Below are 16,066 nucleotides of genomic sequence, written 5' to 3'. Positions count from 1 at the left end.
TATCTCTTCACAAAATAGGACAGCCTTAAACACTGAGCCCAAGGTGAGGAAGGTAGCTTTCTGTTGCTACACGGAGCCTGAGCCCATAGACCTTCACTTGTTGTGGGCTGGAGCTGCTAGGAGATTGTTGGTGGGCTTTAACTGGCTCTACAGTCTCTGCCAGCACCAGCCCCTCTCCCCAATAAACCCACCACCCATGCTATGCTTTCATAGCAAGTCAACTTCTTTACCTGGTCCCCAACCATACCCTATGTCCCCAATCAAACTGTCATTCAAAAGATCCTTGTATATAGAAATTATGAAGATGCCACTGGCAAGGGACCCTTCACCAGGAGGATTGAGTAATGAGTGTGGTATAAATTAGAGTTAAACATTCTTTTTTACTTTGTTGCTGAAAAATCTTATACCTGACTTTGAGAAGAAAGATACATTCTTCTCAGGCAATATTAAAAAACAAACAAAAACAGAAAAGAAAACCTTAATGTGAGTATGTGTTAAATGAAGGAAATTGTATTGAGTAGGCATCCTTTTGTATTTAGATGTTATTGCTTATAAACTTAACCTAGATATTAATCCAGAGATCATGAGAGGCTTTTTTTCAAATATTATTATTTACATAGAATAGAATTTAAAAGAAAATATTGGTTCATTAAGTAAGAATATTATATAATAGAAAATGAATGTATGGAAAGTATATTCATATAAAATAGAAATGTATGGGAAAATGCTCATTCACATAAAAATTCCACTTATGTGAAAGTTGAAATATCTATGTCAAGTTAACTGTCAATAGATAGTGAAAAAGGATTGCATCAGGATTGCTTGTCTGTGATGCTATTTTAAAAAATTAATTCAACATTTAAAAACATGCCTACTGCTCCTTGGTTCTTTAATTTTTACTTAGCTGACTTAGAAGAATGGAGATTATGTTAGAGATGTTACAGTCAGAAATAAAGTTCTGTATTTCACAGAGCCCTTTGTTTTCTGCCTCTTCTTTAAATTCTATTTTTTTTTTTTTTGCGGGGGGGAACCGCTTAAATTTAGTTTACAAATAAAATATAAAGGAAGAAAGAATGATTAAACAGAGAGGTCTGTGAAGTATAACGGTGAACATTGCATTAAGAATATATAAAAACTAACTAGCACAACATTGTAAATCAACGATATTTCAGAAAAAATATATATATATATAAACAACTTTCAATGAGATTCTTCAAAACGAGCCGTCCTATTCTCAGAGAGTTTGGATTGCCCCTCTGCAGAGCACTTCAAGGACTTTCCACACATCTCTCTTGGCTTCTCTGACTTCTTCTGTCTAATGTGGGCTGATACATTTCAGCCACTATACAGTAACCAGTGTGAGGTGTTAGAGCTTCAATTTCAACAACTCTGTGAGCTCCTTCATATACCTTTTGCTCCTACACACAAGGGGGAAAAATGAGATGATAAATGGTTTCCAGTAAGTCATTGACTTGCTCTATTTTTGATAAAACTAAGTTGTCCATGACCAGTTTAGATGGGCTGTAGGGTTTCTTCCGAGACACATCCTCCTTCTCCAGAGTCCTAGCTCACAGACTGAGAAAGGGACAGGTCACATGGCTGTGGAGGAACCACATGACTTCTCCCTAGTGATGCTGATTGATTGACCCAGTGGTCAGAGTCTCTTTTTTAAGAATTTGAACTGTGCAGTGAGGAGAATGGAGTAGATTTGGAGACAGTTGTAGACATGTGGCATGCGACCACAGAGAAACGGAGTGAGATTCTTTACAACTTGCTTCTCCATTTCTCCTTTCCAGTGACTGCAAAGCCTGGCAGCACTTTATTTCTTGCTTCTGGCTGTTGTAAGAGTGATCATTACCTCCGAGTAAAAATCCTCCTCTCCCCTCCACTTTTCTATTTGAACCAGTTTGAATGGGTTTCTGTTTTCTACAGCCAAAGGAACCCTGTCTTAGATGGACACACAAAAAAAGGAACATTCACCAAACCAAAATAAAGTCACCAATGGAGGATTATAATATCAGAGCAAAACTGGCACTAATATATAATGCTCCGATCCAAAAGCCACTTTAAAATAAGGTGTGTAAAGTCCATAAAAATGAATATTTGTGACAATCAAATGGAATTAAATATTGTTAATACCAGTCTTTAGATATGCAGGGAAAATCAAAAGGAAACCAGCTGAATGACGGAAAAGGTGCAAACACACGTACACACAATTCTGATGGCGATGGTAACCACTAATTGCTTATCAATGAGGGTGAAAGTGAGAAGGAACTAAAAAACGATAAGGAAAAATAAGAGGGGATAGAGTAGCAAAAGACAGGACCTATTTTATGGCTAAAATGTTGCTTAAACAAAAGAAAAAATACCAAACTTATCTATTCATCTGAACTTACCTTTTCCAGTGAATTGTTAATTACAAAGACTCGGTATACTAGCCCATAGTATTCCATTGATACATTTTTTCTTTTTTGGTCCCTATATGGTAAGTTGGGAGCATGGAGATTCACCAACAAAGATCCATTAACTTGGGTTATATTCATGAATGGAGGATCTATTTTTGCTGAGGAAAAATAGGAAAATTTGACAATATCACCCAAAAATGTAATATTTCATATGGACACATTATACATAATAACAAATCATTATTAAGCTCAGGGATCTGGCAAAAATCATTATGAAGAGATATTGCTAACACCTAAAATATAAATATCTGAGAAGTTTCTTTGCAGATGATTCTTTATTTGCAAAGACATATATTCTGAATCAACTTTAAGAGGACCTTTATCAATCATTTCCACAGCCTGCAGTGATTGTTTTGGAAAACGAAGTATAAAAAGCTATTTGGGTGAAGATCTTAGTGTAAGGCAAATATTTTGTAGGTCCTTAAAGATGTAAAATTTCAAAGCAGCTTGAAAATCATTTGAAGACTTGTTGCTAGAAAATTATTTCAACAGAATTATGTTATATACTATGGAATAGCAGGAGAAGGATCAAGAGAGAATTTTTGTTTCTTGCATTTGGTATCAATAATCAGATGATTGTTAAATAGGAAAGAAAACTAAATAAATTAATAGTCACTTTAATTTCCCCCAGATTAACTATGGTAATTCTAAATGATTTAATTCGTTAATGGGTTTTGTTGTTGTTTTCTTGTTCGGCATTCATTATGTATTTTTAGTTTGTAGATACATATCTTTTATAATTCTTGAAAACTAGCCATAGCCATGATCAATCAACTTAGAGATAGATAGAGATAGAGACAGAGACATACATGCTTTTAATCTAGAATTTCAGTTCAACATCTGTTAGCATTTCTCATTCGATTTTCCATATGTCATTTTCTTTTTTCTTTTTCCATCTTTTTTTTCTCAGTGGAGTATTCTGAAGAGTTTCTTCAGAGCTGTCTTCCAGTCCATCAGTTTACTACTTTGTCATGGCTAAACTGATCTTTAACCCCCCAAATCAACTTTTTGAATTTCAATGATTATATTTTTTTCATTTCTATGAGCTCTATTTGGGTCTTTTTCAATCTATTTGGTCTGAGTAACATTTTGTCCTTTGATTATGTTTTTATTCCCTCTGTTATTTCTTTAAGTTATTTAATTTATTATCTGCTTCCAATATTACAAAACCTTGAAGCGCTGGTCCAGCCAGTACTTGTTTCTTCCAGCCTTGCTTGTGTTGATCTGCTTCCTTGTGTTTTTATTGTGAACACATGTTGAAAGTTGATGCTTTCTTTTTTGTTGTTTAGTTAGAATTTTAAAATTTTAAATACACTTTTATCAACTTATAAGATAGATACAGACAAATAAATCGTGAGGATATGGCTCAACAAATCTTTACAAATAAACACTCCTGTATAGCTACCACCCAGAACAAAAAACAGGACATCACCAACACCCCAGAAACCTCCTTCACCTTTCCTCCAATTACTTAACCCCAGAGGATAACCACAATTTTCCTAACTTTTATCACCATGTACATTCATTTTTGGAATCATACAATATACACTTTTTTGTGTGTCTGCCTTGTTTCACTCTTTCACTTTTATTTGTATATATATAATTATGGGCTGAATTGTGCCTCCCGTCAAATTCATAGTATGAAGTCCTAACACCCAGTACCTCAGAATATGACTGCATTTGGAGATAGGGTCTTTTTTAAAAAAGCATATGGCTTTTTAAAAAATGAAGTCATATGGGTGGTATGGGTGGTCCCTAATCCAATATGACTGGTGTACTTATAAGAAGACACATACAATTGAGCACAGAGGGATGACCATGGAAGGACACAGCAAGAAAGTGGCCAAGGAGAATGGCTTCAGAAGAAACCAAACCTGTGGACACCTTGATTTTGGACTTCCAGCCTCCAGAAGTGTAGGAAAATAAATTTCTGTTGTTTAAGCCACAAAGTCTGTGGTATTTTGCTATGGTAGCCCTGGCAATCTAAAGTCTGTACATCTATCCATGTTGCATGTATCAGGAGTTTGTTCTTTCGGGACTTCCCTGGTGGCTCAGTGGTTAAGAATCCGCCTGCCAATGCAGGAGACACAGGTTCGAGCCCTGGTCCGGGAAGATCCCACATGACGTGGAGCAACTAAGCCCGTGCGCCACAACTACTGAGCCTGCATGCCACAGCTACTGAAGCCTGCGCACCTAGAGCCTGTGCTCCTCAACAAGAGAAGCCACCGCAATGAGAAGCCCGCACACCACAATGAAGAGTAGTCCCACTAATTGCAACTGGAGAAAGCCCATGCACAGCAAAGAAGACCCAGTGCAGCCAAAAATAAGTAATAAAATAAAATAAATAAATTTATATATATATATATATATAAAGAATGCTATAAAAAATTTTAAAAAAAGAGTTTTTTCTTTTGATTGCTGTGTGGTATTTAATTGTATATATAACACAATTCATCCATTGTGTTATTCACAGACTTTTAGGTCGTTTCTAGTTTTTGGATATTCTGAGTAAAGTAGCAGGAACATTCTTGTATATGTCACTTGGGAAACATTCATTTTGTTGGGAATATAACTAAGAGTGGAATTTCTGGGTGATAGAGTTTATATATGTTTAGCTTTTGTAAATTCTGCCATTTCCCCACAGTAGATACACCAATTTATATTCCCTTCAACAGTGTATGAAAGTTCCCATTTTTTTCACATTCTCTCTAATACTTGGCATTATTATTTTTAAAAAGTTTAATTTTGGCCATTCTGGTAAGTGTGTAGTACCAATTTATTGTGTTTTTAAGTTGCATTTCCCTGATGACTAATGGAATTTCATATGTTCATTGGCCACTTGAATATTCCCTTTTGTGAAAAGCCTGTTCAAGTCTTTGCCCATTTTTAAAATTAATTGTCTTGTCTTTTTATTATTGATTTGTAAAAGTTCTTTGTACATTCTGGACATAGTCCTTTGTCCCAAACATGCACTGTGAATATTTTCTCTCTATGGCTTGCATTTTCAACAGGGTGCCAAGATCATTCAATGGGTAGAGAATACCTTTTCAACAAATGATGCTGGGACAACGGGATAGCCATATACAAAAGAATGAATTTGGACCCTTACCTCACATCATATATAAAAATGAACTCAAAATTGATCAAAGATTTAAATGTAAGAGCCAAAACTATAAAATTCATAGAAGAAAGCTTAAGATAAATCTTCATAGCCTTGGGTTTGGCAAAGAATTCTTAGATATGACCCCGAAAGCATGAGTAGCAAGAGAAAAAATAGGTAGATTGGACTTCACCAAAGTTAAATACTTTGGGGCTTCAAATGACACCACTGAGAGAGTGAAAAGACATATCACAGAATGGGAGAAAATATTTGAAAATCATATATCTGATAAGGTAATGGTGTCCATAATATACAAAAAATTTAAAACTCAGTAATTAAAAGACAAATCATTCAATTTAAAAATGGGCAAAGTATCTGAATGGACAATTTTCCAAGGGAGATATGCAAATGGCCAATAAACACATGAAAAGATGTTCAACATCACTAATCATCAGGGAAATGCAAAGCAAAATCACATGAGATACCATTTCACATGCACTAGGATTGTTATAATCAAAAGGTGACAGAGTGGTGCTAAGGATGTGGGGAAATAGGAGCCCTCATACACTGCTGATGGGAATGGAAAATGGTGCAGCTGCTTTGGAAAACAGTCTGGCAGTCTCTCAAATGATCAAACATACAGTTACAGGGTGACCAAGTGATTCCACTCCTAGGTATATACCCAAGAGAAATAAAAACATGTCTACACAAAAACTTGTACATGAACGTTTATAGGAGCTCTATTCACAGGAGCTAAAATGTGGAAACAACTCAAATATCCATCAACTGAGGAATGGATAAACAAAATGCAGTATATCCGTGTACTGCAATATTATTCAGCCACAAGAAGGAACGAAGCACTGATACATGCTACAAAAGGGACAGACCTTGAAAACATTATGCTAAATGAAAGGAGCCAGTCACAAAACATCACATATTATATGATTCTATTCATATGAAATATCAAGGTGAGGGAACTCTTTAGAGACAGAAAGTAGATTAGTGGTCACCTAGGGCTGAGAGGCTAAAGGAGGGAGAGAATAGGAGGGTGATAGCCAAAGAGTATGGAGTTTCTTTTTTGTGGTGATGAAAATGTTCTAAAATTGACTATGGGTGATGGTTGTACTTATCTGTGAATAGAGTAAAAAATTATTGAATTATACACATTATATGAGTCATCGTAAGGGATGTGAATTTTATCTCAATAAAGCTGTTTAATAAATCTAGGTGGAGGCAATGCCCATACACTTGATCCTTAATTCTTCTGGGTTATAACAATATTTTCAAAGAATTGGAAGTTGAGGCTGCCTCCTGAAGGTTGGGATCTCTTTATGCCATTTAACCAACAAGGAGGAAATGTGGTACTTCTGTTGTCTAGGGTGACTGGTTCCAATTATCAAAGGGAAATAGAATTATATATACAGCGGGGTCAAGTATGCTTGGTATCCTTGGACGTGCCTCTTAGAACTCCTATATTCAGTGATAAAAATTAATTTAAGACTATGTTAAGCTAATATGGAAAAGATCAAAAGGACTCAAACTCCTCAAAAATGCAAAGTTGAGATGCTGGCTGAAAAGAAAGAGAATGTTGAGTTAAGTCATGAGAAAAGCAGTTATAAATATTAACTACAGCTTCATGACTAGTTGCCATTGTGAGGACTGTAGTAAATACCCATGTTTTCTGTCTTGTTATGCATATCTTTGTACATATACATTAAACTTTTTTCCTCATACCTTTTGTCTATTTTTTTTTTTTTTTTTTTTTTTGCGGTACGCGGGCCTCTCACTGTTGTGGCCTCTCCTGTTGCGGAGCACAGGCTCCGGGTGCGCAGGCTCAGCGGCCATGGCTCACGGGCCCAGCCGCTCCGCGGCATGTGGGATCTTCCCAGACCGGGGCACGAACCCGTGTCCCCTGCATCGGCAGGCGGACTCTCAACCACTGCGCCACCAGGGGAGCCCGTTATATAAGGTCTGCTGGCAATGGCTCCATTTATAATTTACATCATAGATTATAGTATATTATTCTGACATTATGACTAAATTAGAAGAATATACATCATTGAGAAATGGATACAAGAGAGTACTTTTTGTCTCCTCTTTTGGACAGGTGACTAAAAGTCTTAATTTCCTCAATAGAAAATTTTTCTAATGTGTATTTTCAAGAACCTCACCGTCATGCTTAGGGATAACCCCATATGGCTCCTTTTCTGCTATCTAAAAATACTTCTTTTTTCTAGCAGGCAGCATCCTGGCAGTGGGATAGAATGTCAGCTCTGAATCAGAGGCAGCCAAATTTGAATTCTGAGACCTGGGCTACTACTAAAGTTTCTGTGCCCTGACTTCCTGGGCTGTAAACGAGAATAGTAAAAGCCATCTGCTAGAGCTGTTCTGAGAATGACATCAAGTGAGACGATGGTGTGGACCTCACCAAAGCACAGGGCCTGGTAGCTAGCTAACCATGCTCCATGAGGGCTATTCAAGGGCAGGAAAAGCAAATGCAAAGAAACTCCATGGAACTCACTTTCCCACCAGGGAGAGAACCGCTGTGTCATGGTCCAGCCTGAGTGGACCCCAGCCAGGGTCGTCCTCACTCTCCCGTAGTAAGGTTCCCATATGTCTGACGTTTCATTGGTAAGGTCACAGAAGAACTCTCGAATACCCCAGCAGTCCTCTTTATTTTTCCATTGTCTCTGTCCATACCTATAGAAGGGAAAAGACAAAAATCTGCATTCCTTTATTCCATTGAAGGAGTCTTCAGTTTTATCAGTCTATTCAGTTTTCAGACTGGCTGAAATTTGTCCTCCAATATCAGTGCCACTGTGAAAGCTGACAGCTGTTCTTAAGTATCTTTAAAAGTTTTAAATTAATTGAAGTGCTATCAAAGTGTTTTCTCGTTGAAATATAAACTCAAGCTTGATACCTTCTGTAACACTAGCATGAGGGTTTTTGGATTTTTAGTACTTAGTGAAGTTTTTCTTCTGGGGTCTGAACCAACTTCCATTTTTGACTACGAGCTCTCCATGTCCTTCAGTCTCCTGAGGTTTCAACACTTTGTGGTTTTCCTCACTTCTTATCAGCTTGCTGTTGAGTAACGTGGCTGATTCTGAGAAGTTGCTACCACTTTTCATCTCAGGTGACACCCAACACATAACGTCAATCTCTTTTTTGATAACTGAACGAGGGTTGTAGGAAGGGCTCTTTAAGGAGTTTTGCAATTAGAGGCTGGCAGAGAATGGGGAGAACCCAGGAAGAAAAGGTAATGAGGCAAAGCGCCAGATACGTTGATTCAGCCTAAGACTGTGGGATGGTGTAACAGCAAAAGGGAGGATTAATGCTTCCCTTCCTTACCAGTCACAAATCAGAGAAAATGCAATAAGATGATGGTGGGAACAGAGCAGGAATTAGAGGCTGGGGAGAAAGCTTCCAAAATATTTGTTGAAGGACTTGAAATATAACTTTTTAGCCATATAATGAAGAGCATTGCTGATGTCTACTCTGTAAACTATATGCTGACAGCAGTTTCATTATATCAGAAGACAACATAAGAACATAACCAACAACATATATTAAGCACAATTTAATGTTTTCTAACTCTTATTAGATATTTCCTAGCTGAATTTAGATATTATCTTATTAGATATTTCCTAGCTGAATTTCCTAGCTGAATTTAGCTGTAATGACTGGTTTCTTTTTTAGTGTAATACTTCATTATTTGTCCTATCCTACATGGGACAAAAACTGTCAGTAGACCCATGAGAACTGGATAGACCCAAAACGAAAGATTTTGAAAATATAAATCTGCATTGTGCTATTGAAAATATCACATAGGTAGGAATGGATCCAGGTATTCTGAAATTTATACAAATTTAAGAGCTCTATTTAAGAAAAAGAATTACAACTATGAAATGTTTCCTTGGGGCCCTAAAGTTTAATCTTCATTAATTTCATGGAAAAACAATGTCTAATCCACTGTTTGTGTTGAACCGTAAATAGGCCCACTTTGGATATGTTTATGCTGCCTACAGGGGAAAGATAAAAAGATCACCAATCCCCACTTCCTACAGGGAAGCGTTTCCAACGACGCACACATCTGTTTTGGGAGTGGAGAAATCTTTATTGTAAAGATTTGTGAAGTTTACAGTTGCTACACAAAATATGTTGAGAAAAGCAGTAGTTAAAGACTGAGAAACTTCTGGAAATAGTCCTTCTGAAGTTAGTGAGAGCTTGATAAAGGGAAAAATCTGACTTTAGATCTACCCCATGCTGGAGAGACATGAAGGAATTTATGGCACAAAAATTGCTACTTTGGTCCATAGCTACATCTAATCTTCTGAATAGAAAATCATAAAAGCTAAACTATAATATCTCCTGTCTCATGTTCAGCCGGAATCTCAATCTACGTAAGAGAAGGAAGCGCTTCAACTCCTCTCTGCATACTCCCACCCCAGCCCCCTGAGCAGAGATGTGTGAAGGGGAAAACCTGCCATTTGCAAATCAGGAGCTTCTGTTTCCAGGCCTCAATCCAGGAAAGGAGTGGGTTATATCTGAGTTTTGGCAACGATCCACTAGAATTAGTCTAAAGATCACACAGGAGGAACATGCCTCAGCGTGTTCCAATTTGCATTCATGCTTACAGGAGGCGTTCATTTTTGAAAGGAATTTTCTAAATAGTAAACCCACTCTAAAGAAATGAACTTTAAATTGAAAATGTAGTTTACACACTCACATCCATGTGTCCCACAACTTCTTTTTCAACTATCAATAGCGTCAATTTAATTGAGGACCTATTAGGTGCTGAACAAGTCGCTTCTAACATTCATTCAGTTGGACAAATGTGTATTGAGAGTCTCTGTTGTGAAACCAAAGGCTGACCCTGTGAAGCCTCAGTGCTGGGTCTCTGACGGGAGGGAAGTATCTCCCGTCACAGACTACACGTCATCATGCATTTTGTATCACCTTCAGGGAAGACACACTCCTGCCTCCACCCCTGCTTCTTCTCAACCCTTCTGAAGCTGACAAAAGTTCAGATCCTAACACTCCATCGCCTTCTAGAACATGGAATCTTAGTGGCCATCTCTACTAGCTGGAGGAAGCTCAGATTACTTACGTTTTATACTGCACAAAATAGATACTGCTGTTGCCGGGACAAGCCCGCCCAGGCTGCCAGTGCAAAATGTTGTGAAAATTTTGGGACTGAAAATGTACTCGTTGAGGTTTCAGAGACTCGTGGGCTGGCTGAGTTTCTAAAACAATAAGAAACAGAGCAACACTGAACATTGATATGAGCACCATCGTTATTAGCCATAAGTTTCAATGTAATAATACCTGCATCAGGATTCCTTGAAATAGTTGCTACAGGTGCAGATGGTGGAAGTGCAGCCCAGAAATCAACATTTCTGATCTTTGATGTGATGATTTTGATGCATGCTAAAGTGTCAGGACAGTTGTGATCCAGACTATAAAAACATACGTGATAAACTCCCACCCCACTCCTAAGCTGGAGAGGAAGTAACAGCAGTGAAAAGATAGTATTGTCCTTGATTCCACCCCTGGTGGTGATGGAATGTAATGACTGAGATGAAAGGCCTCACCAGGGCCACTTTGCCCACCTTCCTAGGAGACCCTGCGTTTCTGCTCCTCTGAGGCAAGCTTTTGCCTGGATTCTATTCTGCCTCCAGGACCTCAGCCTGGAACTCATTCCTCCTTTCTCTGGTTCTTTTTTTTTTTTTTTGCGGTACACGGGCCTCTCACTGTTGTGGCCTCTCCCATTGCGGAGCACAGACTCCGGACGCACAGGCTCAGCAGCCATGGCTCACGGGCCCAGCCGCTCCGCGGCATGTGGGATCTTCCCGGACCGGGGCACGAACCCGTGTCCTCTGCATCGGCAGGCGGACTCTCAACCACTGCGCCACCAGGGAAGCCCCTTTCTCTGGTTCTTGCTTCATCTCTTCTTCCTACTTCATTGTCCCTCACCTCTCTCAGCTGACCTGGCTTTATTGCATGTAGGCCGGTTCCACTCCTGAGTGGATGCTCTTACCTGCCTGCATCCTGGTTCCAAGTGCCCGAGCATAACTGCTCAGGTGGAATGGTCCGGGCTGTGGAGGGAAACTGCCCAAGGGCTTGCCACGGAACCCAGCATTCCCGATAAGAGTCTCAACAGGAGTCATGGCAGGAAGGGGGATAATTTCGCACTGGCATAGTTTGTGCTTTCTTGGTCAATTCATGCAACATGAGAGCTCAATCTCACCTACATTCAGTCCACTGGAGGCAAGAGACCTTTGACAAAATTTTATTCTAGGGTCTGAAGGAAACCAGAATATATTACCCCCAAATATGCCTCTTTGACATAAAAATTATTTTGAGCTGAAGGCAATTAAGAAGCAGCAAATGCAGGAAAAGCTCTCTTGACCTCCCCCTTTTTCCGCCTAAAGGCAGGATATATAAGGCTGGCCAAAAATTTCGTTCGGGTTTCTGGCAAGCTCTTGCAGAAAGACCCGAATGAACTTTCTGGCCAGCCCAATAAAGTCTCCTTTTACTTTACGGGAGACAGACTCTTATCAGCCCAAAGAAGGCACCAGAAGAATCTGCAAATGAAACTTACTCCATTAGTTTTCTCCCACGTATTTACTTTCCCACAGTTTCCTCCCTTGGAAGACTAAAACTGCTTTCCTCTGTCCTATCATGTTCCTACAGGTGTATCGTGCTTTGTTGAAGATGCTACAGAAGCTGGAATTCTAAGCCGCCATTTTGAGTTTCTCTTCATACAGGATCCCCCGGTGTTGTACGCTGCACTCATTAATAAACTGTTTTATTCATCTGCCTTTTTGTTAAGCAGTCCTAGCCGACTTTTTTATTGAATAAATTTGACATGTAACACTGTGTAAGTTAAAAAAAAAAAAAAAAAAAGAGTCCCAGCTGAAAACCTAAAATGGGCAGAGGTAAAGCTTTGCCTCTCCAATAGGCCCAAAGTTTCTGCTAAGGGATAGGTGGTGAGCAGGAGAAATGAGGAAGCACATCCCCTGTCTTTTTCTCATCTTCTACCACTTGCTCCCTGGCTTCTCCAGAGTGACCTCCTTTCTCCTGGTCCACCATGCTGGGAATGGCCCCATCTGAGGTCTCTGCCTTGGCCCTTCCCTTCTCCTAGAATACTCTTCCTGGGTGTTCCACATGCCTCATTTCTTCATCTCCTTTAGGTCTTTGCTCAAATATCATTACGATGGAAGGAAATTCTCCTAAGCCCATGGTCTCAGCTCTGAACATTCAAGATGTGTTATTTTCTAATGAATGGGGCTGTTTCCTTAGGTAGTTATTTTTACCAACCAAATAGTGTCATTACTGTTATTTGGGTTTTGTTTGTTTTTATTTTTATTTTTGGACCTCCTTCAGTGCATCAAGTGCTGATGTGTACTTGGAAAGAGTCAAATGCCACCATTGGTTTTGTTCACCCAGAACACTACCCGATCAATCGTATTTAGCACATAAAATTGTACTTAGCAGACATTTTCAGGAGGTGACAAGCACGCACATTTTCCGGAAGATCCTTCCTAGAGTCGATTTGCTGTCCTGAACATAGATAGTCCAGTGTCCTTTACCTCGTCTGTCTTCAGATTTCTTCTCTCATTTTTGTAACACCACTGCTAACCTCCATCAAAGAAAATAGCAATCCCTCTGTAGCAGACACAGAGGGGATTTTACCTGTCTTCACTGAGTCTGCCCAGCTCATCTGTGCAAAAGATATTATTGCGGTCTTCCTCTTACAGACCCAAATCCAAGTCTTGGAGAAGTAAAAGAGCTGGTGCAGCTGCAGACGGTGAGGTTGATTTTGTAACCAGGCTGTCTGGTCCTGGAGCCTGCCTCTCACCCGTCACAGCAAACCCACAGAAGAGCCTCAGGAGAGAGGAGCTAATGGAGGAAGCAGAGCAACGAGAGGCTGAAGATATTCCTTCTTCTTTCCCTCTGCCTCCTTCCCCTGGCCGGCCTTCATTAATCACTGAACGTATTTGAACCTTAAATGTATATCAGGCCCTGTGCTCAAAGCTTTACATCTTCTTTCATTCCCACAACCACCCAATAAGGTAGGTATTTTTATTAGTGCATTTTACACGTGGGGAAACTGAGGTCTAAAGAAGTTGCATATCTTGTCCATATGGTTACAGGTCTGGTAAGATGCAGAGCCAAGGTCATTTGGGTACCACTTGAATTCCTGCCATATTCTGCTAATTGAGTTCTTGGTCTGACCAAAGACCAAAGTCATAGTCTACTCAGATCAACATATTTCTGGGAAATGGAGGATTGAATTGTTGTTATGTTATCAGTCACTGGGCAACTGTACAGTCTTGTGAAAGTTACTTGAGACACTTATACTGAGAGGTACGCATCTGTTAACTGGGGGTCCTAATGACCTTGCTCAGAGGTATGTTGGGATGATAAGATGCCCTCTGCTCTTGAAGAGTTCTCCATGAATACCCACAGCAAATTCTCACATGTTGTTTATTTATGGTCTATTCTGTGCTAGGCACTCCTCTAAGCACTTGTCATGTATTAACTCATTTAATCCTCACAGTGACCTACAATCCCCACCTTACAGATGAAGTAATTGAGGCAGAGGGGCTTTAAGCTGGTTGCCCCAGTTTTTCTAGATAATAAAATGGCAGAGTTGAAGTCCAGATTCAGGCAGTCTGGCTTAGGAGCTATGCTGGTAACCAGTATGCTATCTTGTCCTTGAAGGCGAAAGAAAGGCTAAGGAGACAGAGAGGGGTGTATGTTTGTCCTGTGTGAAGGTTTTGCACCCACAAGAGCGCCTCCTCTTTAGTAGCTACTCGTGAAGTCCGCATGCAGTTATTCAGGCTGCAGAGAGAAACGGACCCCATGTCTGTCCAGACCAGTTAGTGACAGGAGAAAGCTGAAATTTTTACAAAGCCCAGAAATGCACCACGGCCATGTCTGACAGTCCCCTTGAGCAGACTCAGATGACAAAGCTGTGAGCAATTAAAAAGAAATGAAGCACTTACCTACCACACCAGGCAGGAGGACACCGATGAGGAAGGCTAGAAAGCAACATTTAGGTGTCATGGTTGCGAGTGAGACTGGTCAGGCGACCGGCGTTCCCCTCGAGGGGAGGACAGCTCTGGACAGGAGAAGAAACTCGAATCGTCCCACTCAACATCCCCTTTTTGGTTGTAACCATGGTTCTTGAAGCAAATACAATTTCATTTCGTTCATAAATTATATTGTATTATAATTTGGGGGTAATAAGTATTAAGAATCATTTCAGAAAACATTTGCTGTTAAGTCACTTTGATGTGGACGCTTGTTTTTTTGGGAGCTTTGCTAGCTGAGAAGAGGCGAAACACTGAGGATGGGTGGCCCGGAGGGCAGGTAGGGTGAGGAATTATGCAAGATGCTCGCAGGTGAGTGAAGGAGGCCTTCGGGGATTCTGGCAGAGAGGGCAGAGGGGCTGCCAGGGTGATTCTGAGTAAAGGGCTTGGCAGTTGCAATGATCAGGGCCCCTGGCAGTGGTTCAAGCAGGTGGGGTCTCTGGTTGATTCTTCCTTTTCTTGCTTTCATGGAAGCTCCTCGAATAACCTCCCTGGTGCAGGCCTCATACCCTCTGCCCCCTCAGCCTCTCTGCAGGACTCCCTCCCACACTCCACAGCCGCCCCGGTCAATGGGCCCCACTCAGCTCATGCTTCTTCCTTTTCCATTCCTGCCCTCGGTTTCCAGCAACCTAGCTGATAAAGATTTTGAGCCCGTCAAACCAAGTAATTCCTTAAAAGGATGAATGCGGGGGCAATGTTCATTTTGAACTACATTAACTCTTTGTCCTATCTTCTTATCTAATCAAACTAGGTCATCTGTTCTTTGCCCATGATTCACTACATCAGTTTTATTACCAAAAAATTTTTTTGTACCACATGATTTTAGAGACACTAAAATTATACATTAAAGCACAGGAAAGTCATAAAGATTGTTTTAAAGGGGCTTTTCGGGTCAAAAGAAGAAATATATGCTGGTTTCTTTTTCCTCTTGGGTAGTCAAACTTTCAAGTTCTTGGTAGAATAGCCCCTTTAGTAAGGAATAGTGAAGGCTGCTGAGCAGTACTAATTAATCAATAATTATTTAAGTATTAATTAATTAAGTCAAGAACATATATTTGCCGCCCTACCACGTGCTAGGCATTGTTCTCAGCAGCAAGGATGCAGCCGCAAATAAAATAGACATTGCCCTACCTACCCAAACCAGACTTCTAAAGGGGGAAGTAGACATACTTCCCCAGCAGGATGGAGGGTGTTTCCCAGTGCCGTTGTGCTGTGTCAGACTTCTGAATCCAAACTCCTTATCTCCTCCAGGTGAAGTTTCCATTGCTTCTAAGCTGGCTTAGGCTTTCAAAGAAGAAACAAGCAGCCTATCTTAGGTGCCCTTTGCCCCTTCTGGGGACTCCTTGTCTCCTAGCCTCCTCAGCATCGTCCTTCATCTCCTTGCTCATGTTAGCCACTGAACT

At 40.1% G+C, this 16,066-nt stretch overlaps 1 protein-coding gene across 1 annotated transcript; it reads right to left on the bottom strand.

Annotated features, from left to right (window-relative positions):
- Nucleotides 1-1,268: 1,268 nt before the first annotated feature.
- Nucleotides 1,269-11,732, bottom strand: IL22RA2 (interleukin 22 receptor subunit alpha 2). Its single transcript, XM_060167662.1, has 5 exons — nt 11,603-11,732; nt 10,673-10,808; nt 8,087-8,265; nt 2,397-2,563; nt 1,269-1,418 (listed from the first exon to the last, which is right to left on the bottom strand). Exons 1-5 carry the CDS (start codon nt 11,730-11,732, stop codon nt 1,269-1,271), a joined length of 762 nt encoding a protein of 253 aa, XP_060023645.1.
- Between the last annotated feature and the right edge of the window lie 4,334 nt (nt 11,733-16,066).

The sequence above is a fragment of the Lagenorhynchus albirostris genome, chromosome 12 (assembly GCF_949774975.1).
Source record: "Lagenorhynchus albirostris chromosome 12, mLagAlb1.1, whole genome shotgun sequence".
Taxonomy (NCBI): domain Eukaryota; kingdom Metazoa; phylum Chordata; class Mammalia; order Artiodactyla; family Delphinidae; genus Lagenorhynchus; species Lagenorhynchus albirostris.
Note: the sequence above shows the minus strand (reverse complement) of the source record. Positions and strands in the feature narration are given on the sequence as shown.